At 36.2% G+C, this 27,592-nt stretch overlaps 1 protein-coding gene across 1 annotated transcript in view; it reads right to left on the reverse strand.

Moving 5' to 3' along the window:
* The window catches only part of DYNC2H1 (dynein, cytoplasmic 2, heavy chain 1), a 197,053-nt gene that overhangs the window by 123,143 nt on the left and 46,318 nt on the right, over positions 1-27,592 (reverse strand). Inside the window, exons 42-62 of the mRNA XM_009889410.1 lie at positions 27,034-27,189; positions 24,762-25,021; positions 23,856-24,102; positions 22,825-22,976; positions 22,151-22,295; positions 20,848-20,950; positions 19,527-19,694; positions 19,270-19,394; positions 17,880-18,128; positions 17,104-17,212; positions 15,981-16,094; positions 13,878-14,020; positions 11,674-11,755; positions 10,224-10,378; positions 8,431-8,568; positions 5,879-5,992; positions 3,894-4,054; positions 3,615-3,738; positions 2,724-2,845; positions 1,931-2,017; positions 497-623 (exon numbers count right to left, since the gene is read on the reverse strand). Coding sequence (XP_009887712.1) covers positions 497-623; positions 1,931-2,017; positions 2,724-2,845; positions 3,615-3,738; positions 3,894-4,054; positions 5,879-5,992; positions 8,431-8,568; positions 10,224-10,378; positions 11,674-11,755; positions 13,878-14,020; positions 15,981-16,094; positions 17,104-17,212; positions 17,880-18,128; positions 19,270-19,394; positions 19,527-19,694; positions 20,848-20,950; positions 22,151-22,295; positions 22,825-22,976; positions 23,856-24,102; positions 24,762-25,021; positions 27,034-27,189 — 3,081 coding nt within the window. The remainder of the gene's footprint in view (positions 1-496; positions 624-1,930; positions 2,018-2,723; positions 2,846-3,614; positions 3,739-3,893; positions 4,055-5,878; positions 5,993-8,430; positions 8,569-10,223; positions 10,379-11,673; positions 11,756-13,877; positions 14,021-15,980; positions 16,095-17,103; positions 17,213-17,879; positions 18,129-19,269; positions 19,395-19,526; positions 19,695-20,847; positions 20,951-22,150; positions 22,296-22,824; positions 22,977-23,855; positions 24,103-24,761; positions 25,022-27,033; positions 27,190-27,592) is intronic.

Genomic DNA, 27,592 nt, shown 5'->3' on the forward strand with positions numbered 1-27,592 from the left:
CCCTACTTTAGAAGCAGAAAAGTTTCAAACACATAAGTGAAGACTTCAAAAGTAACCCAACGTTTTGTGTAGGTCTACATTTGCATTTCCAACATCGATGCCATAAAGGAGGTATGTTTTAAGACTCTGATTATTTAATGCTTTCCCAAAATCTGTCCCTTTTTATTGTATCGCAACTTGGAGGGTCCAACTGCTGTCATCATATCAATCACATTATTATTGTGATTGAAAAACATCAAAGAATGTTGTATGTTCTATATTAAATACTGGGGTTCTTTACAGATTCAGAAGCTATGTGATACAGGTAAGGTAACTTGAACAGTGAAGTAAAAGGAAGTTTCAAAAGGAAGAAAAGCTTTTCTTTCTAACGAGAAATCAAGAAAATGTACACTTAGGAGACATACAGCATGACAATAACTCACATTCTCCAAATAGTGCAAAAATTATATTTTCAAATGATCAGCTATAAGATGTATTTAGGAAAACTTTCACTAACCTGGGTGCTCCATCTTTTGTGTTCCCTATCAAGTTGATTTATCAGTACCTCTGCAGCTTTCAAGGTTTTCTGAGCTTTATTTAGTTCTGCTTCAAGTTTTGCAGCTTCTGTTGTTCTGCTCTGGAACCTGTAAAACAACTACTGTTTGTAACTGCTATCACAAACTACTAAACTTACGGAAAATTATTTTCAAAGCAGTTCAATTGACTGAATTTGTCATGAATTCCTCTCTTATTGTTCAAGAAGAACACAACTACAACTCTTTTTTATACCTTCTGCTTTTAATTGGCAGAGGAGCTTGTTAGACTTTTAACTAACAAAATGTAGACAGATGTACAGGTGAGATTTAAAAATACATTTGCAATATAGACTATAATGTCTGAAAATCATTCCTTCTTCTACTTAAACAGATTGACTTGATTTAAGCGCTTTTGTTAAGTTTTGTTCCGCACCTAGTCAGGAAAATAGCAGGCTTGATGCCATACTACACATTTGTAACTTTTTGGTAAATTTAATCTATGAAACCTTTAAAAGAGAATATTGCTAATTCACACAGATGACCACAGTTCAATGCACAGTACTTTATTTTATAAACTTCTACAAAGTAAGAACGTGCCCCAAACAACAGGGAAGGTTTAGGTATTATTTTGTAATTTGTAATATCTAATTAGCTTAATTAATATTTAATTACCTTAACACATTTAATAATTCACATTGTAAAAATAATACATAGTATATAGTATCTAGTTAATCTAAGACATCGTTACATAGCTGAATGACAAGAATTCTCCAATTTTTTTTTGCATACTGCAAAACATGACTTTTAGTACTATGCACATACGTCAGGTTGTGAAGTGTCTCCCGCACTAACTACATAAGAGAAACATTGAACTAAAAGACTTGGATTAAACTGAATTTGGAGAAAACATAAAGGTTCAGCACAACAATTCTTACGCCACTGTGAGTCACGTACTTGAGATGCTAAGAAAAAAGGAACTAGCTAGCTAGCTGTCAGAAAAGTAGGCCATCCTAGAAGAAACAGAACTGCCTTTTTTCAAGCTGTAATCAGTAAAAGTCTTGTATAGGAATGTTTCCAAAGTCCTAAGGTCACATTAAAGTCCCCTTAGATTTAAAAGGTAACAGACATTCTGCTTATGTTTTACGTCTACATCGTCTACACTGAAAGATTCCAACACAGTCAGTAGTGAGAAGCAGATACTTTTAAGGAGCATTTCATCTGATCGATGAGATGAACTATATTCTTACAGTATTTATTTATCTCCAATGAGTGTATAGACAGCCTAATCATCGCTACTTCTGATGTAAATATCTTGCAGAGCAGGGAGTTACATTTGGTTAGATAAATTTCATTATTCATACCATAAAATCATCAACATTTTTATTTACATCTTGAAATTAACAAACACAACTTACTTATCTTTCAGCTCTGATACTTTTTGACCAACAGAGTTCAGAAGATCTTCTAACTTCTGTTTTCTGTCTTCAGTTTTCTTGAGATTACTAGAAAAATTGAACATTTATTTTAAGACTATGGATCCAAAGGGAAAAAAAAAAAAAAAAGAGTAAATGTAACTGGAAGGTTATTTACATAGAGATAGTTCAGGCAAAGTTCTTTCTTGTGATTTATATTAACAAAAATCTGTTTTCATATGTAAAAGTTTTGACTGCTTCTCATCACACAGCTTCAAAAATAGAAACCAAACACCCCATTCAAATGTATTCTTAAAGATCAGAATAAATTCTGCCAATACAGAGTTTTAAGATCTGGCAAAATAATCAGTATAGATTCCCCAGGTTATGGACGGTCATAAGACTATATCATATCTTTTTGAGCCTAAGGGGAAACCGATTAGGCTTGGTACATGAGTGAAAAAAAAGGAACTAAACATCTCATAAATTAGTATCAGTTTCACTGACAGAATACATTTTAAGCATATCTGTGATGTTCATTTCTCCCTGACACTTTTCGGCTCAGACAGGTAACTTGTGATTGGCCAAAAAATATCCAAGGCATAGCTTCCAGGAAAAAGAAAATATTGCACACTTACTTTTTCTGTGTCGGCATGAATGTTTTATTACCTATGGATGAGGTACAGTTTCTTTTATCTTTTGTTTTTAATAAACTTCAATTCCTCCTTGGCAGCTTTAGTTTCACCCACCACCATTGGAATGAAGAGCATTTATTTTGTAACAATGTCTAACTTACGCTTCCAGGCCAGCCTGTTCTTTTTCTAAAGGCTGAATTCGTTCTAGGACATGCGAATACTGGACATTGGCATTCACCCAAGCCGCTAATGGAGCCGCTGCAGCACTGGCTCGTTTAGCATTCTGAAAAAAAATCAGTAACAGTTACAAGAAAGTCCTTGAAGTATAATGTAGATGATATAAACACAGAATAAATAACTGCAACAGATTTATGAGTTATCAACTTAAATATGCCAGTTAGCCAGCTCCTCTACTGAACTAATCTTTTAAATTGTTACTAAGAGGTCATATTGTAGGCTATCAATCAGTGTAAAAAAAATACTAGGTACCTTTAAAACTATGAAGCTTCACTGAAGTTAAGAAGATTTAAATGAATGCATAATTTATCAGCATGTTCCTTCTCAGGGAACTAAAACTTTCCTTTTAAAAATAAGGAACTAGTATTTAAGAATTCCTTTTTATAGCTACTGCCAAAGCAATTCTTAAATATCGCCCATACGTGTAATCATCATTAGTCCCCCTCTTTTTAATTGTGTACTGTTGAACCCTTACTGCTACGAGGAGGCCAGAAGGTGCCAGCTACAATTCCTTGATCTCAGTTCTAATTTATACGACTGACAAAAATCTCTGAGAACTTGACTCCGTAATGGCTTCTCATCCCACCAGCTCCTCAGTCACCAACAAAATTCTCACTGATAGAGGCAGTACGCAACATAGCAATCTCTGCTATGCTTTTATCTTTTTATACTGACAAATTCTGTGAACAGAATTCATCACTTTTTCTCTAATTTAAGTTCATTCTAAAAATTATGTTGGTAAATCAATCATGTCTTTTTTTTCTTTTTTTTTCTTTTTGTCTTTTTTCATTTTATGTAATGCAATCAGAAATTACCTTTGGATCAAAAGATGTTCTGTTTTTAGAAAGAAGTTCTTCAACACTCTCTCGTATTTCTTTTGGAATATTACGCGCATCAAAGGTTGCTATGTCCTCCCTCACACCTCTTTTGGCCAAGAAACTGTAAAAAGAATTAAATAACTAAGTAAAAAAGAAACAAATGTTAAAGAGGTTATTTCCCTTTGAAACCGAAGAATACGTTATTCCTGAATATAATAGAAAGTATTTCATATTGTAAATTACTGTTTAAGTTTAAAGCTTAAATAAAATCCTCACCTCTTCATGCTCACCCATGACGTATCAAAAATCCCCATCAGCCGTAAAACTCCTTCTAGTATGTCTCTGATTATGTCAGGGGGCATCCGCAGTGATCGGATCTCTGACAAAGACTCTGGCTTTATATTTCCAACCGCTAATTTAGCTTCATTAACCAATGGCTTAAAACAAAAACACATTTAAAAAAAGAGATGAAGATACAAGAAACCGAACATTTGGCACTCCAGTTTTCATACAATTTCTTGTTCTTTTCACATATTTTATTACCTAACCAACTGCCACTGATGCGTATTCATGTGTACAAGTTATTAAAAAATGGCCATGTGTTTCACAGAATCTCCTAGACTAGAAAAGACCTGTAAGATCATCTAGTCCAATAATTAACTTAACACTGCCAAGCCCACCACCAAACCATGTCCCTGAGCACTATATCTACACGACCCTTAAATACCTCCAGGGATGGGGACTCCATCACCACCCACGGTAACACGTTCCAATGCCTGATGACCCTTTTAGTAGAGAAATTCTTCCTGATATCCAATCTAAACTTCCTTTGGCGCAACTTGAAGCCATTTCCTCTTGTTCTATCACCTATTACTTGACAGAACAGGTTGATTCCAACCTCTCTACAACCCCCTTCCAGGTAGTTGTAGAGAGCAATAAGGTCTCCCCTCAGCCTCTTCTCCTCCAGCCTGGACAGCCCCAGTTCCCTCAGCCGCTCCTCATAGGACTTGTGCTCCAGACCCCTCACCAGTTTCGTTGCCCTTCTTTGCACACGCTCCGGCACCTCAATGTCCTTCTTGTGGTGAGGGGCCCAAAACTGAACACAGTACTCAAGATGTGGCTTCACCAGTGCCGAGCACAGGGGTAACAGGTATTAAGTGATAATAAATATATTTCCGTATAAAACAGCATATTATAAACCTTACATTCCCTAACTTTTCATTCAGCACTGCAATTCATAAACATTATATAGGTATTAATATCAATCATGGTCTTTGCTCTTTCATTGCTTAAAACTCAATTGTGAGAGAGGTATGTTTTAATAATTATGCTAATTACTATTTACAGGCATGCCTGAGGATATCTTTGTAAAGAAACGTAGCAGTACAGGTCACAAAGGCTTTCTTTTTTCAAGAGTGAAATAAGTCCAGACAGCCTTCATCCTCATCAATAAAGCAACAAAATTATAAGAAAACAGGAGAAAATTAAATATTATCATTAAAGACAGTGCACACCTTGCACATCTTTCATATTTATCAAAGACCACAGAAAGGGATTTACGCTAATCCTGTAGTTCTATGTCACTTTCAATACAAGGATTTGACTCCTTGGCACCTATGATATTTAAAAGGCAAAAAATTAAGCTACTGTACTTTTTCCTTATTCTTTAGTACAATTTAAAAATGGACAGGATGAAAAATGGAGACTAAAACCAATGACTGACACACATACCCGCCCAAAAAACTGATGCTTAATGGCTGTAAGGTCTCTTGAACAAGCAGTTTGCAATAGTGCTGTTACCATATATCATTTTCAGAATTTAGTAACAACTGGAAATTGTCTCTAATTAAACTATTTCCATTCAGCTGATAGTTCCAAGTCCCATAATATTACCAGCTTGACCAAGGCAGAGTAATGTAGTTGGTTTATATAAGATAGTAATAATTGAAAAACATTCCATAAAATCTGCAGAACCCAGCTGTAGATAATGGCAAAATAGAAATAGCAACTGGAGGTAAGATTTGGCCTGAAAATTCTTTCTGTAATTAAGAACTACTAGAACACAAATGATAAAATGACAATCTAAATCTGGCAAATAGAATACTGTTTTCTAATGCATGAAAGTTTTAATATCAAAACAGCTTAGAGTAAAATTTAAGAATTGAAGGGATTAATTTTGCAGAACTATTTTGCACGGCACAACTTGAGTAAGTCAAATAAAATTAGACTGTAAAATATTACTTTTCTTTCTCAGCTCTTACCTGAACCTCCTTTAGTTCATCTTCAATTTTTCTTTTTCTTTCTTCTATTTCTGCAGCCTCTTCTGCTATCCGGTGTTTTATTTTTTCCATTTCTGTTTTTCGCTCACTAGCACTCTGTAAGAAAAAAAAAAGAATACCTTTAGGTTTCCTATTTAAACACATTTTATTCCTTTAGGTCTCATTTCTTTCAGTCTTGATGATAATAGAATTTGCACAATACCAATTACAATAAAATATCTGAGACTATTTGATACTAGACAGGTTGATTCAAAATATACATAAGCATTTGGCTTAAGCTTATAATTATGTAACTAAATTAAATGGAATAAGCATCTTTTGCTTTTATTGTGTCTCCTTCCCTTGCTTTACCACAGACAAGATCTATACCTCTATTTTTGTGGCTCATTATGACCTTTTTCCTTCTTGCCTCTAATTTTTTATTCCTTATCAAGATGTTAGTCCTCCTCTAAAAGGATAAAAGTGATAGCCCCTGTATCTTTCTTACTACATTTGAAAGTAGTATCTTCCTACCATTGTCTTTGTAGCTGCTCACATTTCTATTTCTTTCATGACACCATTAAAACTCTCCTTTTCTATAATGTTTATAAAAGCAGCATTTGCATTCGAAATATAGCCTATTAGCCTAAAAATACTAATACATTATTTACTTGTAAATTTGCACCCATCTTTCTGTAAGGATACCTGTCTTATGTTCTACATGTATATTGTAAGCTGCTTGGGTTTACTTTTTTTTTTTTTTCCTGCATTTGTAATGTGCCTACCATACAGCAGACAGTAACTATTAGCCATCTCCAGGACTCCTAAGCACTTCAATACAACAATAAATACCTAATACATGAAACAACAATAAAAAGGACCTTACATATCCTGAATTTTACAAAAAAACCCCACCAAAACAACGAAACAGGGACTATTAATACCAGTTAAAAAACAAATAATTGACGATAAACGCATAAAATAAAAGACTAATATTCTGGGCTCAGTTCACCTAGAAGATACAAGACAACAATGCCCAGAGCTTATGTTTTTATATATTTTCCAGTAATACACATTATTATGACCAGGAATTGTGAACTGAGTTAAACTTGTAGCAGAAGGTAACAGATGTATATAAGCAGAGAAAACCTTGAGATTAATAATAATCTTTCTGAGCACTTAACCCAAGCTATAGACCAGCATGTCACTGAAGATTACATTCGAATCCATAAAACATTAGCTACATAAAACTAGATTAGACATTTCATGCAAATGTACACGTACTGAATGATAGCTCTGAATAAGAAAACCTTAAAATTCAGTTGTAGGTCAGAAGCCTTGCTCTGAAAGAAGATTAAAAGAGTCTGGATGTATTAGAGCCCTCTCTCTTACATAAACTAGAACATTTGAAGTGACATTAAAATGTTAGAGGTCACCTATACTTTATGCTAATCTAAATAATCAGAATTCTACTGTAATTTTTCTGATGTCAGTGGGCCCATCATGTTTCATTGCTTTTGGCCTATTCTTTGATTTTGGCCTACAATGTAATATGTGCTACCCACACAACCTGTAACTCTACTGGACAAGAGCAGGCAGATTTAAAAACAGAAATCAGGGAAAACGGCATAACAAATTCTTTGAAGCCAGCACTGAACACACCAAGCCAATCATCATTATTCAAATTCATGTACAGCAGGCAGATAGAGCCTAAAAGTATTAAAAATTGCCAATGGAAGTAGACTTACAAAAATGGGAAGTTATGCACCTTTAAAGCACTGTGAACCAAATGGTTTGAAAGAGCAGGCATCTACTTTACTGCATACAGAGAACATCTTTGTCATTGAGCTTCTTTATTTAAGTTTGCTTTAGACTGATCCAACCAAACCACCTGACCAAGCAAACAGTCCAACAATAGCAGATTCATTACAGCTTATCCTACATTTATGATTTCTGGAAGTATCAATGTAGAGATCCATTTTCTACACAAGGATTTTACTTATCTGAGAAAACACTACTGAAGAAAATTACCTCCTCAAAAACCAGAAGGTCTACTTCTGGGCTGAAGAATAAAAACTCAAGGAGTGATGAACCTTCTTTGAGATTAACTTCAGAGGACTGGACTTCATGAAATGAATGCTTTCTAATAGTCTACAAATTTAATTCCTGGTATTTGTTACTTAAATAGTGCTACTTGTCAGTATTTTGTTTAAAGTCCTATCTGTAATAAACATTATAAAATGGATCCATTTCAATTTATGAAGTTCTAGGAAAACTTTCAGAATAAAAACTAGAGCAGTAAATACTACTCAGGTGCAAAACTTGCACTGATCTCTTCCTACTCAATCAGTTCAAATATGACTTAAATTATACAATCCTCTGTCCTGCTGAAAGTTTATTCAAGCTTCAGGGATTATCCATCCCCTTAGGCAAATTCTTGTAAAAGCATCAGGTTTTGTAGCCCTTGAAAAGGATACAAAGCACAGGCAGTTATGGAGACCAAAACTAGAAAAGCATCTCTTTTTTTTCACTTTTGATGTGGCTGTACACAATACCTGCATAGATACTGTAATTTCTTGAAGGGCAGCATCAGCCTCATCCTGCTTCGTTTTGAGTAAAATGCTTTGTTCTCCAGCTTTTCTGTTCAGTTCATCTACCAGGGCTTTAGCTTCATTCAGCTTTGAAACACCTGCCTAGAAAGATTTATAAGCAGCGGTTACTTAGCAATGAATTTTAAATGGATTTAAATTAAGGTTGGTTACAAATAGTAACTAATAGTGATATATATTCTTAAATTTTTAATTTGTTCCACATTTTCTCAATATTATTTACATTTTCTTAGTATTATTGAACACAAAAAATGAGATTTGACACTACCAGATGTGTTGCCGTAAGATCTCTTACTACATCAAAAAGTTGAAAACAAAATTCTCAAAATAACAAACTTTTAATGGAACGGCAACTAGTACATGTTTTTCTCATTAATTCAATAGCATTTCAATTAACTGATATTAACTCCATATATCTCCTCTAAAAGAAAATCTACAAAAATTAAACAAATCGAAGCATTATCATATTTGAACATTCTCTAACGAACAGAGATGTACATAAAACAAAGCTTCAATTATGCTTAAGAATAACTATTTTCTTTATTCACACTTTCTAAATTATTTACTCTGTGGTAATCAGATAACAGAATTATTTCAAGACACATTTGAAAAAAAAAAAAATATTACCTGGAAGATGTTTTGATTTAGGATACACATTTCTAATTTTCATGTAAATTATTACTTTTATTTAACAACTGAATGAGTGTTTGTCATGAACAAACCACAGCTACTTTCTAAATAAATAAAAAAGCAATTTCTATCATTACGAACATAAATCCTCTCAAATTGCTTACTACAGTAATGGAAAAATATTGGCAGGCAGAATAAAAACAGTGTAGAATACAGAGCAAGGAAGTAATTTGGTGTTGACAGATGCTTTAAGAAGAAAAAGAACTTTGCAAGCGTGGTTTCAGAATAGCAACAAGGGTCACTGGGAAAAGGAGCTGAAAGGGAAGGGAGAGGGGTAAAGACAGAAGTTACATGTCCTAAAGCATCATATGGATCTTTCCAGAACTATACTGGGGGAGGAGGAGGGAAGGAAACATGACTGCAAAGATAATTAATGGGTTTCAAAAGTAAGCATGTTATGCATACAGAACAGGAGTAAAGTGACATCTGTGAGGTGAACTGCATTTGGTCTACAATTGTGTAAAAGTCTGATGTGTAGAAAAGGAATTCGAAATCAATTCCAAAACACAAATTAAGACAAAATCACAACAAAGGGAATCTTGGCCAAAGGTACACAAGAGCGCCATAAGATACAGGTTGTTGAACTAGAAGGACACAAGAAACACACGAAGCGGGAAGTTGCTGTAGAGACATAAGAAAGGGATGGAACATGGAGCCACATAGCGAAAAATTATACAGGCAGAGGCAGGACTTAAATTGATGGAAAGATGATGGGTTGTTTGCAACAAAATTTCAGTACATATGGGTGAAAAAATTTAAAGTGCTTTCAAGTACTTTCTACTCGTCTAAGAAAACATACCCAGTCTGATACATTCTTGAGGAAAAATATTAACAGAAACAAGAAACTGCTCTTCACTCTTTGAGGCGTTTGAACAGAGATGTGCATTAAGATTCATACAGTTCCTCTCCTGAAACCACAACATGAGCACATACCAACAACCAACACAGGACACAACCATGTTAGCAGCCACAGCCCATTAATACACAAAACATTTCCAAATGTGAGAGTATTTTGAAATGGCATAAGTTAAAATGTTTTAAATACATACCTGCAAGTGGTTCTGCCTTTTTATTAGCTCTCTTCTTTTACTGTTATTGATGGTACTGTATACATGAAGGAATGTCATATACCTGCTAGGCGTCGCTCCATACATTTTACATGACTCATGGATTGCCAGAAATGACTTCAGAAAATCAGAATCACCTGTACAACATAATTTGTTACACAGATAATAATGCGCTCATTCTTATCTCGTATTAAAATAACTGAGGAAGAACAACAGAGTATGTTTTTTGAGGTACGAATAAAGGGCATTCAAAATACTACAAAGAATATACTTTTTTCAAAGTACTCTCAAAGAAACGGCATGTAATTACATTTGAAATACACATTCCTCTGAAAGACAGAAACTGAAATTGTTTCAAAACTGTAAAATATTTCATTGATGTTTGGAAAAGAAGGCAAAATTAATTGCAGATTACTGAGGGCTAATTAGAAAATAAACTTTATTTCCACAGAAATTGAATTTGAAAATACTTGGACTTTTTTTGAAAGGAAGCCCATGTGTTTTTGTCTTCTCCCTTGTTTCTGATGACAGGTAGACTAAAAGGTTTTTCTGAACATTCCAGGTCCTTCAGTTTGTTGAACAGTTTGTCAAAAAAAAGCCCAAAGATACTGTAAAATTGCTATTACCCTATAAAAGAAAAAAATGCTAAAACGTATCTACATACAAATGAATGCCTTCAATAAGTACTGAGGCATAGTTTAAGTACCATGATCTAGGACAAAGATGGATGGTAGCACGAACACTAAATCCTAAATTTGGCCATTATTCTGATGGGCTGGAATGCCTACTAAAAAGCAATACAAAACAAGAAAACCCCAAGCAAATCACTTACCATTTTACGCTCTGTTGGCTCCATGACTTCTAAGTGCTACTTAGACTAATGCTTTATAAAAAGTGGCTAAAAGCAGTATTATGCAAATGAGTGCTGGCACTGGTCTCCTAGATTATGCTTAACACCCTATTTTTAAATGATTACACTTGAAGTTTTATTATAAAAACAAGTAATTCTGAAAAAGACTTACAAGAAATGAAAGTTATTGGAGAGAAAGGAGTATTAAAGGAAAATAAGCAGGTCTAGGACAAGAATAATGAAAACATATAGACTGAAAAGCTCTCAAAACATAAAATTTTGAGATTGTGAAATAACATCCACATAGAAGGACGAGACAGAACAAAACAAAACAAGATGCAGCTTAATCAGTTTATAAAACTGAATGTAATGATTGCTTGTGACAGAAGAGACAGAGTGTGATCAGTCAGGATGTATGTTCCAGACTCATGCTCCCTTGCGCAAAATGTCTGCCATGTGAACAATACCAAAGTGTGTGGATATGCTGGGGAAAACATACTCAAAGTATCTGCGCTATTATCCACATCCAACACATGACTCAATAACAAGTAATAATAAATAGCGGGTCCACCTAAATATTACCTGAATATTTTTTCTTAAGTTCCTTATGTGCTTTTCCAGTCTTTTCTTGTTCGTCTGAATCACAGAGAAGCATTTCAGGTATCTAAAAAAATGAACGTGAACTTTTGTATGAAAATTGCAAACAATGAAAATTTGAGTTAACATAAAAAACCAAAATCTTCAATCTGCTTTCTCATTTGAAAAGACTGAATATGACAGCTTTATTCAGAATAAGGTATTTACAGAATATTTGTAGCACTAAAAAGATCAATTCTGCCTTTCCCTGTCACTGATAACTTCCTGTTCTCTCAAGGAGAGGAGCGTTTGCTGGCTGTAAGGAAGAGCAATTAACTCCCAGAGGACTCTTACAATAATACAAATGTCAAAGAAGTAAAAAGATATACAACTCAACAGGAAATAAGACAGTCTTGCGTACAACTGCTGTAGATACAACACTACAATTAAACAATGCCTAAGGCTAAGTCTTTGAAGCCTTTTTTGTCATCTAAGAGTGGGCTTACTTTTGTATGTTATCAACTACACAACGTACAATGCTAAAAATAAAAAAAAAATATTCAAAGATTCTGGCATATGACTAAATGATATGACTCCACTTTAAAAAAAGAAAAATCCTATTGAAGGGAAAGTGAAAATACTCTGAAAAGTATTTTTAACTGTGGACAGCGCTGGTCCAAACATTTTTGCCAAAACAGACTTTCAGTACAACCTGCTGTTCGAACTGAGGCATAATGGCAGGTGGGGAAGCCCCAGTAACCCAGGCAGAAATGGATGCTCTGTGCCACCTGCTCCCACGGCTCTCCCAGGACAGCAACCAACCCCATGGTCCAGGTGTGAAACCCATCACAATCAGTCAATGGGAGAGGCCAGATCACTTTACACACTAAACTGAGGGGGTTACTGCATAGGAGTCTTGGGACACATTAAGGAATGCAGCTGGAAGAGCATTTCAGATTGCACAAGACTCACCAGGGGTTGGTAAGGCACCCCCAGGAGTTGGCTGCCAGAGGGACTAGAAGGTCCAGCCCAACTCCCTGAGAGAGACTGTGGAGTCTGGGAGTCAAACGAGACCCAGCTGCATGTGGCTGTGCGTGAGTACGTGTACGCGTACGCGCCTGCGCAGGACACAGCAGGGAGATCCTCAATCCAAGGTCAGCTACCAGATGGACCGGATGTCTAAGCCCAGTTTCTGGAAGGATCCACTGTGTGCACATGTGTGTGCATGCACAGTGAGGCAGTCTGTGGCTGCAGCTGGAGTGGGGCTGAAGCCTCCGCAGCTTGTACATTCAGATGCCAGCAACTGGGGAGACCAGGGGATCCAGAGGCAGTTACTGGTGGGTCTGTGTGTCTGTGCCCAGTTAGTAGGGGGATCCACATTCTGCACATGTACATATTTCCCACTAACGGACCTTCACTGCGATTACTCAGAGAGGGGAACAGGATGATGCCAACGGTGCTGTTTGTGTTTGTGCTGAAGGTTTCTGTTTGTGTTGTTCTGTGTGGCTAACCACACATACATATGTACTGTATATATGTGTTTGCATATGTGCGTACTGGGAATACATGATCAGCTTCACCACTGGTTCAAGTTGGGGCCACGAAGCTGTGGCAGCCTACCCGGTACTGGATCTGGATTTGACAATCTCTTAATATATAGAAATAAGATATATCTTTCTCAAACCTACCCTGTGAACGTCCTGAAATAAGCAGATTTTGATCCTAAAAAGAACACACTGACTCTGTTCCATCAAGTAAAACACTTAACAAAGATTCAAGAATAACATAAGGTTTACAGTGCAATCTTAGATCTATAGCAGCTCATATACACATACAAATCTATTTTTAAAATACCCGTCAAGCATACTAGTAACAGCAGATATCAGCATAGTTGGCTTTACCATTTTGCTTGCAGTCTATTGGTATTTTGTTCTTAAATGCTGTGTTTGATCAGAGTCATGGCAGTCAGCATTTTGTTCAAGACAGCCCACTGAGAGAACAAAAACGTTACCGGTAAAGTAACAATGCTAATATTACTTAACTGTTCTGCAGAATTTTCTATCTTTCTAGGACTGCACAAATGCATTAAATAAGTACAATGACAATTATTTGATCACAACTTTAAATATTTTGATCTTATTCATTAAAGCTCAATTATTTTCAGAGATATTAATTTAAATGAGTCACAGTTTTTAATTAATGCAATTTACCTTTTTCATACTGTTTTCTGACCAGGTTTCCATCCACAAAACCTGACATTTCTTGTAAAGTGCTGGATTACTTTCACAGTTTATTGTGAAATTTAAATTGGTAGAATCCATGATCAAGACAACATGCAGATTTTGTCGTATCCCTAAGAAAATGCAACATATTAAACATTTAGTAGATAACAATCTGACTACACAATGGTAGATGTATTGCAAATAAAACCTAATTTACTCTCCTTCAAATACTTATCGAAACTTAATTTCTGAAAAAGGATCCACGTCAGATTAGGGAAGGAATGTTTATAAGCAGAACTTAAATTAATTTGATATCGTATATACTCATTATGCATATTACATTGTATTTTTTTAATTTAGAAGAGCTGACAGCATTTAACTCATAGAATAGTTTGAGTTGGAAGTGACCGTTGAAGATCATGTAATGCAACCTCCGCTGCAATGAGCAGGGACATCTTTAACTAGATCAGGTTGCTCAGAACCCTGTCCAACCTCACCTTTAATATTTCCACGGATGGGGCATCTACCACCTCTCTGGGCAACCCGTGCCACTGTTTCATGATCCTCAAAAAAGTCTTCTTTCTATCTAGTCTGAATCTACCCTCTTTCAGTTTAAGCCCATTACCCTTGTCCTATTGCAACAGGCCCTGCTAAAAAGTTTAGCCCCATCTTTACTGTAGGCCCCCGTTAAGTACTGGAAGGCCGCAATAAGATCTCCCCGGAGCCTTCTCTTCTCCAGGCTGAACAGCCCCAACGCCCTCTGCCTGTCTTCATAGGAGAGGTGCTTCAGCCCTCTGATCATCTTTGTGGCCCTCCTCTGGACCCACTCCAATAGGTCCATGTCCTTCCTGTGCTGAGGGCTCCAGAGCTGGACGCAGTACCCTAGGTCACTTCTCACCATAGGAGAGTGGAGAGGCAGAATCACCTCCCTTGATCTGCTGGCCACACTCCTCCTGATGCAGCCCAGGATACGGTTGGCTTTCTGGGCTGAAAGCATGCTTTGCGAGGCCCCATCCCTGGAGGTGTTCAAGGCCAGGCTGGATGGGGCTTTAAGCAACCTGCTCTGGAGGAAGGTGTCCCTTCCCATGGCAGGGGGGGTGGCACTAGACCATCTTTAAAGTCCCTACCAACCTAAACCATTCTATGATTCTGTGATTCTACAATTGCTGGCTCATGGCCAGCTTTTCATCCATCAGTAACCCCAACTCCTTCTTGGCAGGGCTGCTCTCCATCCCTTCATCCCCCAGCCTGGACCGATACCGGGGGTTGCCCAAACCCAGGTGAAAGACTCCGCTCTTGGCCTTGTTGAACCTCAGGAGGTTCACACAGGCCCACTTCTCGAGCCTGTCCTGGTCCCTCTGCATGGCACCCCGTCCCTCAGGCGTGTTGACTGCACCACTCAGCTTGGTGTCATCTGCAAACTTGCTGAGGGTGCACTCGATCCCACTGTCTATATCATTGATGAAGATATTAAACAGTACCGGTTCCAATGCAGATCCCTGAGGAACAACACTCGTCACAGCGATGCCACTAGTTCTATTCCAATCAATATAGACTAATAGAATCAATTAGAAGTAGTTCCAGAGCCCTTGAGTATGACTGCCAACATCCGTATTCTTTCAGTGACATATTCCTATTTATTTGTGAACTATTTAATCTTCTTGTTGGGCCAAGGAAGAAACACAAATAACTAAGAAACCTATCTGTAAACCTGTTTATGGGCACTCAGAATCCAAAGTGATTTGCAGGTATAATTCACAAATAGAAGAAAACTGTGTTACTAGATATAAGGTAAACAAACCAGTAGACAATGGGAACAAAAGTTTTCTTCCTCCTAATTACTTTCAACAATAGATTTCATAACAGCTTCGTAGAACATTCATGGATACAAAATTTCAGATAGAAGAATGACTTTTAAGCTGAGTGTTCTGTACCCTCAAATATCATAGTGTAATCACTGTTCCTGCCTGGTTTTTAATAACTGACTGAAAATTTAAAATGCACACCAAACAAGGACCATGTTAGAAATTATTTGTCCATTATTATACCAGTTTTGTAACTTTGAAATAAATAATAATTCTGTTCACATACGGTATGTGAAATAGTTGAAAATTGGTCCTGTAAATCCATCTTGTGAAGCTTGATCCTTCAGAGGAGATAGCAGTGGTTCTAATTCTTCTATTTTATATAGCCCAGGAACTTCTCCTATTTCAAGAATGAATTTAAAATGTCAGATCAAATACACTATAATTCTTCAAATTCCTTTAAAGGATTCCTTTGAATCCTCTGTATAGAGCATTTGAATATGGTGGTATTCACCTCTACACTTTCATGACTATCATCCCTTGTACTTGATCATTCTTTTCATGGTATCATGAAAACAACAAAACAAATTATAGTGATTCCATTTAATTGGAACAGCCTACTTCGTATTAATGAAATCTACTTCAAAAACTGATTCAGATCTACCCAAAGACAGTGATCCAATACTCCATACAAAATAAATCAAACTAGACTTTGTCATACACCAGAAAATAGAAACATGAAACTCAGTAGTTATCTAGATCCTCAGACATAGAGGTTTAACACTGGATGACGAGAATCTGACACTGTAAGGAGATTTGGATTTGTGCCTGGGAGACAGAAAAATCTGGTGCTCTTATCAATCAACTCTTAAACTACTGCAATCCCAAAAAACATTTAGTAAGTTAGACTCAGTCCTTCAATGACCTTTCTGATTGAGGAACAAAACTAGATAATAAAATAACAAATAACAAAAGTGACTTTATTTATCATCTCATTACTTTCAGAAAAGCAGGCTTTGCTGATGTTCATTTAAGTAAAAGACTCAGTTTATACAATGTAATAAAACATTGAGACATCTCTCATTTTTGAATTTTATTAAAAAAGGGAAGCTGTAGAGTAGAATAAATTATTATTTTGCTACACTACTATGAAGAACTCCTTTGAAATAAGTTACTTAACTTTCAACTTTGAGGAACTGAAAGCACCCGTACTGTAGGGCAGGTTAAAGGATACCTAAGTGAACTTCAAGTCAGTTTCTCATGTACAAGCACTCTAGCTAAAACACTGTAGAAAGCTAACTAGCACTTTTGGTTTGGACATAAAGTTAGAAAGCACCATCTAATTCTCTCTCATTGAGCTAATTCTGTCTGGTAAAAGTAGTACCATAATATTTTTGGACTTGTCTCACCTGAAGACAGCAAACTGTTGATCATCTCAAGGAATGTGGAATGAACAAATTGATAGTCTTCGAGCAGCAATACCACCTGCTGTGCTTCAATGCCCGCAAGCTCCATCACCTAGAAGCAGGGAAGACATTTACATCTCTGTATATGGAATATATATATTGTTCATAAGAGAATGATAATCTTTCCTTGCTTATATATTACACAGATATTTTTTCCACAGCGTCTACACTATTATGTATCTACAAAAGATTACTAGGTGATTCAGTTATATGAGATATCAAATATACAGAACTTTCTACCTAGATGTACAGCTTGGTAATGAAAAAATGATTAAAAAACAGACTCTTCCACAGAGTACATTTATGTTCCAGATGTGACTCAATTATAGAGCTGCATTGCTTTTTTATATGGGCTTAGACCTAGAATTTTCTTTAACATTGCTGAAGGTATTGGGAAACTCCTGATTCGAGGTTTGCATTTGTTTATAAATAAGATGTACACTTTCATCAATCTCTAAAATGTTACTTGATTCAGCTACTATCCTATTAACTGGCAGACCATAGTAGAGAGAAAATAAATATATAAAGTATACATATCTAGACCCTGTGAACTTCTAAAAATCTCCTTGTTTCATTCAGACTGTTGACATTTTGCTTTTCTTAAAATATCTCTTCACACAACATTTGTGTCCTTCAAAATTCCCATATTTTTTTTTTATTATTTTTTTTTTTAATACACACCTACAACACTATAAAGGTGAAGACACTGAGTGACTTACGTATTTAAGATCATTTTTGAACTGCTTCAGCTCATAGCCTCTGGAAATTTTGGGTGTAATCAGAACAGCTCCATGCATGTGACTAACTAAAGAGGTAACTGTTCGACGACCCACACCACTCCGTCCTGCCAAAAGAAGTGATCCTCCAGGAAAACTTAGTACTCTGTCCACTTTAGACATATAACTGAGGACTTCTTGGAACAGTAAAATCTCTATCTCTTTTTTGTCTCGCCCATAATGAATAATACCCTATTAAAAAAAAAAAAAAAGTGTTCACTAATAATAAGTAAAAGCAGTAAGATATGAAAGCATCCAACATTTAAAAATTTAGAAAAGAAGGGCTTGAAAGCTTAAGAGAACACGCTGGTATTCATTACAAATAAATTATTTATGTGACATAATTTAGATACCTCACATGCCCTTTACCAGTAATAAATAGATCACATTACCCCCAGCACTAGGATATCCTAGAAGTCTTTGATATATTGAAATAAAAATCTACCACTGAATTAATTAAAATTAAATAACAGACAACAACAAAGTCTGAGCTGTGTCTCTGACTACAGATCAGTTAATGTATAATTTAGAAGAGTGTGTTAGGCAGCTAATTGCTGCCTAATTGCAGATTATGGAATTTCCTAGTGAAACACATATAATAACAGATCCCATGATTAATTTCTGCCCTTTTTATACTTAATAAAACCTCATCTTTGAAGCCCAATGTAATTGCGTAGTCAGAAAAAAGAACAAACTCTCTGACTACTGAGGCCATTGAACTTTATCAATTCCTGTATAGTCTACAGGTGACAAATTGGCAACTAAGGAGAGGGAGTAGTTTACCATCTACAAGATCAGTCCATCAAACACTACTAGTAAGGGGAGACGATTTCAAAGCTCTCATCCTGAAAGTCAGTCAGCCTAGCCGAGTTAACATGTTTGCATTTCCTCATCAAGCTCATTTTTTGTATTTTCCTGTATAACAGCAAGCCATATCTCCAAACAAACAATTTGTATTTCTTCAAATAAAAATTACATTAGCAAGTTACAAATTTAGAAGGTAATTAATTAATAAAATACTTTGGTACTCAAACAATACACAAACATATATGCACACCAATGTTTCTCAAAATGTTGTTCATCAAACTGTTATAAATCTCCAGCCAATGTGACTGATGCCCTTTCATTAAAATAACCTTGCTACACGATACTTCCTGCTGCCTGCCACACAGCATCACAAACCCTCCCTCACTTGACCAAATGCAAATGATGATTCCTTGAACAAGCAATAGACCCTACCCTAAACCTGGTGCTCACATGTTACTTCCTGAAAAACATATCTAGAATAATTGCTGTGAATCCTTGATGTGTATATTCTTTAATCACGTCTCACTTTTTTAATAATATCTTTCAGGTCTGTTGAGTTTAGTCTGCCAAGTGGCCTCCCATGTGGTGGTAGTGCCTGTCCTGGTGTGATGAATGCCTCTTGACAAGCTCCCCAAGTTACATAGAAGGTATCTGTGAAAATAAAAGGAAACATTTGAAAGTTTAGGTGCTCAGCTCATATGCTATATGACTTGATCAGACTGATTTGATTAGGCAGTTCCTAAACAAATATTTCAAGTTTGTAGTATGCCTCTATTGGTTTACCTGCCATATTGTCCAGAACATCTGAGCCCCAATCACCTTGAAACACTTTCATCAAAATATTATCAAATGCATGAAGTTCTTTTATGCCAACAATTTTGTCACGGAACAAACGACGTGCTTCATAAGCAACAATTTCCAATACACAGTCTGCAGTTTGTATCGATGATCCTACAAAATTTAAGGAGAGATTTAACTTTACATATTTATACTAAATTTTACATTTCTCAAATTTTCTGTTTCAAAATATGAGATTGAAAATCAGTAAGTGAAATTACATACCAGCAGGAGAGCATCAGTAAGGAAGAAATAAGAGAAAAAGTAAACATTAAGAAGTGTTTTTTAATAATATCTTTATGGATCATTACAAGATAAAATGAGACATATTCTATTAAAACAAGTTCTCCAGTTTAGTACTAGCATTCTAATGCAAATGGAGAAGATGTTGCACACAAAGTAAAAATTAAAAGACAAAATTCCAAGCAATGAAAACAAGCAAATCCAGGAGACTGTTTTTAAGGTGAAGAGAAAGACTGATAAGAAATACTAAAACAACAATAAATACCCCAAACAATCTGTATTCTAAAATGCCACTAGAGAATAAAAAGCTTCAGTATTCTTCACAAAAGTTAGATAGAAGTTGAGATGAGTAAATGACACGCCATATTATTATCACTGAAAAAGCATATGCATATGTCACCTTCAGATACAGCAATGGAATCAACTGTGAAAGTATTTAGGCTCTTATATAGATATTTGTAAACTTTCACACAGATGAGAGAGTTTTCTAGATGTTTAAGGGTGGTTACATTATTCTTTTGTTAAGTAGGTCATAGATGATGTGTATCAGTTGTAGTTCTGCAGTCACCTCACCAAGTTTATACAACCAGGTATAAAAAGACAACCATGAGAGGCAATTCTCTGGGAATCCAGAAGACAAGATACACACGCAAAAAACCCACAATACAACCCCACTCCCCCCTCACCAAAAAAAAAAAAAAAAGAAAAAGGTGGGTAGTAAGGGGTACATTTCCAAGTTCCCATAGTAGAGAATGCAGCCCCCACCTACCAATTTTTCTTAATCTAGAAATAGCTCCTGCACATATTTTGAAATATCATTGGAGGCATTTAAACTTGTTTAGTATAGGTTATGGAATAAATTGTTAGGCATTTTTCCTTCTACTGAGTTACAGACAGTTCACAGTTTAGAAAGAGTAACACAGGTGAACGAGTTGCATGTGGAGTCAACAGTACGACTTACATCAATAATAATTTAGGCCATTTTAGAACTGCTTTATCAATGAAAACAAAATAAGTGACTTACCACCTGTTAAATCATATCTGAATAAACCAAGAACCCACTGAGTTAGAATACATGGTGTAAAAAGGTAATGACTGCGATCATCAACTGTGAATTTCGCTCGTACCTAAAAACAAAAGTTAAGGGGGAGGGGGGTGGGGGGGGAAGGGATGTTTTAAAATGTAAAGCACTTGGAAACGTAGCTTTAATTCTTTCTAAAATACCAGACAAATTAGTTTTTTATTTGGTCTATATATTTAGCTATTTTATTAATAGTTTTTTTGAAAAGTGAAGAGATTAATTGTTTAAATATTGTTTTCTGACTACAAAAGACAGAATTTCTCATAATTAGAACGTTTCTTCTGTACCATTTTTGATGCAAACAACTGCACATGTCACCTAGGACTGTTAGTTCAGTATTAGTAGACAAAACACACAATTTTTTTAAAGCAATACCAAATATAAAATGCAAAGGAAATATAAAAGCGTAATAGAAAACTACCTAAATTCAAAGAATAACTGCCTTCATCAGTTGTTTGGTGCTGGCATGATGAGATTTCAACTTAGATTTCTTAGAATACATTGATAATATCATATGAAACTTCTAACTGGTGCATGCTAGCCAGCGACTATAACCACATTCCAGTCATAAAGATCAGTTTTATATCATGGCTCGGTCTAGACGGGGACATGCATACATTGTTGCAACATACAATAAGCACTTACATACCCACAGTACCCACCCCAGGAAGGCTATGGACATGATTAAGAAAAACACGTACTTAAGTGTTTTGCTAGACAGAAGTCCATAAAATTTTAAGTGGGGGGATAAAATGAACTTGTGTGTCTAAATACCTGTTTTTAACAGTATAAAATTTTAATAGGTAGTCCTTGATGTGTGTAAAGGACTCCACCCTCATACCTCTTATCCCTATCCATAATACCTGAGCACCTAACAATCTTTGAAGTACACTATCTCCTTATCCATTAAGTAGGAAAACACTACTATACACATTTTATAAATCAGGAACTGAAAGCAAAGATCGGTTAAAATGCTTGCCAAAAATCACACAATAAATCTGTGGGAAAGCAAGAGCACTTACCACTTACTCAGTTTGCCTCTAATACCTAGAATTCTCTGCAAGTAAGTAGCTCTAAAATTCATATCAACGTTATGAAAAAGATATAAACTTGAATTTTAATACTGATAAACCTTTTTATTCTTTTGTTAATATCAATAGCTAATTATTTAAATAAATAATAATAAAAACAAAAAAAAAAACAGGAATTCTCCATTTCCTTGAAAAAAGAAATTAAATTTCCATACCTGTTCATATACTTGAACCATAGATCCTGCTAGCTGATGTATTTTTGGTAAAGAACCCCAAACAGGGTGATTCTTTAGGTTTTTCTGCAGTACAGGTTCCAAGTAAGCACTATAAATAGTTTGCAGTTGGTCTCTTTCTGGATAGCTAGAAAGAAAAGAAAATCATTAAGGACTATCTTTGTTAATTTTTTTATTAAAAGAGATTCAAAGTTATATACACAATTACTGATACATTTCAATGAAGAGCATCTCCACCTAGCAGCTAAGTAAAATTACAGTTTTATTGCAATAGGCCACCCTCAGAAATTTTCTAAGTACATCTGTAAATGTGTTCAAACTTAAAAACAAACAAACTTACTTCTTTACAATTTCTCTAATTTTGTAACAAAACAGAACGTTAATATGATGCTGCAGAAAGCGGTTTACTGAAAGCAAAATCATCCCACAGGAAACATATCTCAAACACTTCACTATCAACAGGTAGCTACAGATCTCTTCTTAGCTGGTTTCTAGTGACAAGAGGCACCGAACAGCACCAAATCTGAAGATCCAAAATTGTTAGAAAAGATGAAAGACGAACAGTCACATCTTCATAAAGACTAAATTGAGCAAGGGCCTTATAGACAGAGGATGAATCTGAGTTCTGAGGGTCAACCTAATTTCCACGTACTTACTCAATTGCACAGAGACGAACAATAGAAGTAAATCTGGAAGTAAGTTTATGTCTTCCTAATGTTCCTCCAGCAGACATGGAAGCCACAATTTGGATGTTTTCTAAACCAACCCATTCCAGATTTTCATCATAAAATCCTTGATATGTAAGAACCTTTAATAATTAAATAAATGTTTCATTAAAAGAAAGCCAGCAGAGTACATTACAAAAAAATAGTGAGAAGTATACCATTATTACTGTTTTCTTAATTGCCAGAGGTATACTACGCCTCCCAATTTGGTGTCAGCTGCAAACTTGCTGAGGGCACACTCTGCCCCATTGTCCAGATCATTAATGCAGATGTTAAACAGGTACTGGCTTCCAACTAGACTTTGTGCCACTGATCACCACCCTCTGGGCCTGACTGTTCAGCCAGTTTTCAACCCACCTCACCAACTGCTCATCCAGCATGTACATCAACAGCTTTTCTGTAAGCATCTTTTGGGGGACAGCATCAACAGCCTTGGTGAAGTCCAGGTAGACTATATCCACTGCTCTCCCCTTATCTACCAGGTCTGTCATTTCATCATAGAATTTGATCAAATTGGTCAAGCATGACTTGCCCTTGGTGTATCAATGTTGCCTACTGATGATTTTCTTGTCATTCATATGCCTACTGCATTGTAACTCGTTGAGGCGAGCATTGTCTTTATTTACTTATCACAGAATCATAGAACCATAGAATAGTTTAGGTTGGAAGGGACCTTTAAGGGTCACATAGTCCAACCCCCCTGCAATGAGCAGGGACATCTTCAACTAGATCAGGTTGCTCAGAGCCCCATCCAACCTGACCTTATGCATGTAAGCCAAATAAAAATGGTATCTTATTTTTGGGTGACACCTACACATTCTATCAAAGTAGAAACAAAACTAATGTCAATACAGATGCAGGATGTTAACTCTGAAAATAATCAATGTAGGTATTTACTACATACACTAAACTTTTTCCAGTATATTTAAGTGTCTCTTTAAATAACAGAGGTAAGTGTTCACCTGCTGTAGAAAAGCCACGAGAGTGCTTGTTCCCCATTTATCAGGTTTGGGTAGATTGATATCCTTTAAGTACAAAACAAGCCTTTCACAGTCCTTTGGTCTGTACACTCGCCCAGTGTTTGTACTGATTACAATGCAAGTTTGACTTAATTTTTGCAGAAGATGCTGAGAAGTAGTTTGTGCACTGCAGTGAATGGTAGCAATCTGAGTGGATCGGAGTTGAGAAAATGCATAATGAAGAAGCATCCTAAAAAAGCAAATGTGTACATACATATAAGCATAAGTAAAACATAAATGCATTAAAATACTGTGTATCCAAAGATATTGTCTATATTTTGAATTAAAATGCATATACTACATACTGTATTAATGTAATAGGTGATGCATGAGGTTTGCTGAATTAAACATTCTTGCCTTTAAAATTGTAATACTTTCCATTCGAGAAATTCAATAAAAGTGTAATACACAGCTACACAAAACAAATACCTAGCCTCAATACCTTGTATAGAGTGATCCAACCTATCTAAATAAGGAATCTAAGACAGGTAACAGACTGAACTAAATTCCTTTGCCTGCACACAAACACCTAGTGCCTCTTGAGATGAGACTGGATACCTCACGTATCTTTCAGCTGTTGCTCCAGGACAGTACAGGTTTTCCAAAGGTCCTGTTTCATATCTAAAAGTCTCATTCAGATGTCTTAGATGCATAGTGGCAGCCTGAACTTTCCCGTGTATCTTCATAATTATTTACCTATTTGCCACTACAGAAGGTTTGTTTCATTAGTAACCTGAACAAGTGATATTCTAGCAGAAAGTCAAATGATAAAACCACTATAACAAAATATTACAAACTTTGACAAATAGCTAGAATTATATTTTTCTTAAAATAAGAAATACTTTTTACCCCTTTCCACATCCTTCAGGACCCACAAGAAGAAACGGCTGCCTTTTGTTAAAGTCGAGCCAGGGTCGAAAGTAATCTAAACCTCTCTGCATGTCAGGGGTTTGGATGACGGGAAGTGTTTGGAGATTACTGAAGTCATCAGCTGTTAGATTTTCATTTTTTTTCAGTTGATATAGCATTAGCTGTCCAGTGTCAGTGTCATAATATGTGTCCAGGGGCTTCCTCGGATCTGGTGGAGATTCTTGTGCCCAACCGAAAATCTTTTAAAAAAATTAAAAGAAAGCTTCAGTTAAATCCATACTCCTAATGAGAAGATCTACAATTTCAAGCTAATGTTCAAAGAATAATTCTGTGAAATCAAACATTTAATTCTTAAATTTGATAGTTTTAAGGCTGCCTTTGAAAATTCAGTCATGCTATGCATACACTTTATGTTTAAGTCCTTAACTAAACAGTAACATATTACCCTTCCACATATTACTTTCCATAATAGAAAGAACATAAAATAAACTGTATTTAGCAAAGCTTTAAATAAACCTTTTCTCATATTAGGCAACATACTTCATAATAATCATAAGAATGACATAACTCTTTCATATGCATCCATGGCTAATTCCAGAAGCCAAGTCTAAAACCTTTACTATCTGCCTTGTATATACATTATAGCTCCAGGCTGTCTTTTGGAAAGAACCATTTTCTTCTCTCCAACACAAAACCCAGGCATGACTGGGGAGATAACTACCTCCAGGGACAGCCTTCTGTAGACACTATGGACCAGTATACCCACATAGTTTACCAACAGTATTCCCTAGTCCTTGTGCCCTCAAGTATCCACAAAAGAACAGAACCAAGCCCTAGCGCATACAATATATAATCTCAAAATAATGCTGTAAGAACACCTCCCTGGTGAAGTGCCACAAAGCTCTCACGTTATTATTTCAATCATTCTGAACACCAAAAAAAACCCAAACAAACAAAAAAACCCCACAAAATAAATCTGTATTACATGTACACAATACATACTGTAAGGATCATGTATACATTGTGAAGATCACAAAACACAATGGGAAGATCATGGAACAGATCCTCCTTGAAGCTATGTTCAGGCACATGGAGGACAGGGAGGTGATTGGAGACAGCCAGCATGGCTTCACCAGGGGCAAGTCTTGCCTGACCAACCTCGTGGCCTTCTATGATGGAGTGACTACATCAGTGGAGAAGGGAAGAGCTATATCTGGACTTCTGTATAGCCTTTGACACAGTCCCCCCCAACATCATTCTCTCTAAATTGGAGAGGTATGGATTTGATGGGTGGACTGTTTGGTGGATGAGGAATTGGTTGGATCGTCGCATCCAGAGGGTAGTGGTCAACGGCTCAATGTTCAGATGGAGATCAATGACAAGTGTTGCCCCTCAGGGGTCCGTATTGGGACCAGTACTGTTCAATATCTTCATAAATGACATAGTAGGACTGAGTGCACGCTCAGCACTCCTGTTGGAGTGGGTCCAGAGGAGGGCCTCAAAAATGATCAGAGGGCTGGAGCACCTCTCCTATGAGGACAGGCTGAGAGAGTTAGGGTTATCCAGCCTGCAGAAAAGAAGGCTTCGGGGGGGACCTTATTGCGGCCTTCCAGTACTTAAAGGAGGCCTACCAGAAAGATGGGGACAAATTTTTTAGCAGGGCCTATTGTTATAGGACAAGGGGTAATGGGTTTAAACTAGAAGACAGTAGATGTAGACTAGATGGAAGGAAGACATTTTTTATGTTGAGGGTCGTGAAAAAGAGGACCACGTTGCCCAGAGAGGTGGTAGATGTCCCATCCCTGAAAATATTCAAGGTGTGGTTGGACGGGGCTTTGAGCAACCTGATGTAGTTGAAGATGTCCCTGCTCATTGCAGGGGAGGTTGGACTAGATGACCTTTAAATGTCCCTTCCAACCCAAACTATTCTATGACTCTATATACACACACACCCCCACACCATCTGCTATAGTGGGTCCTTGCATAAAACAGTACGGACAGAGGCCATTCTGTATCTTTTGGTGCAGCACCAAAGGTTTGCTATCTGGGCTGGATGCACTTAGCTGCATGTTAGGGACATATGAAACATTCCTTCACTTCTGAGCTATTTCCCTATAGACAACACAGATTACAAAAAAATTAAACCAGAGTTATCCTATTAGTGCAAATTTGCATTGGTAAGATGACAGAAAATCACTAGTCCTGCTACATATACTGAGAAATTTTTAATAAACTTGCTGAAAAAGATTACCTCTTTTGCAAATTCTTGTCGTGATTTCATGTTCAGATTGCCACCGAGACCCCGTAACAAGTTAATAATAAACTGTCCACGATCAGTGCAGCCATGAAGATGAGACAGTCCATTCATCACAGTTCCAACTAAACTTGTTTCTACCACAGAGTCATTCTGTAAATTGCAAGTTGTAGGAGATTTGAATATACTGCTAAAAATGTATTGCTAGCAGACTATTACTCATTGCTCTTTGACACTTCTACAAATGAGGAAAGATCTCCACACTAGAAAATTCTAGAAAATTGAAATTATTTTTAAGCATTGATTTGGAAGTTTTAATTCCAGTCTCTGTATTTATGTAATCTAGGATAAGCAATTAGAACTTTCCCAACAGATTTTGAGAATCTACAAGAAATCAACATAACTTTATACTGGAAATCTTTCTCACGAATGGATTCTTTATGGATTTTGCTCTTTAGCACCAAAGGGGATGTGCAGCCTCAGGATCAGTGTCATGTTTTTTCCTCTGTATCCACCTGAAGATACTTTAATAGTTTAAAAACCTCAATGGGAGAAA

This window comes from Charadrius vociferus, unplaced genomic scaffold (genome assembly GCF_000708025.1).
Source record: "Charadrius vociferus isolate BGI_N301 unplaced genomic scaffold, ASM70802v2 scaffold87, whole genome shotgun sequence".
NCBI lineage: Eukaryota > Metazoa > Chordata > Aves > Charadriiformes > Charadriidae > Charadrius > Charadrius vociferus.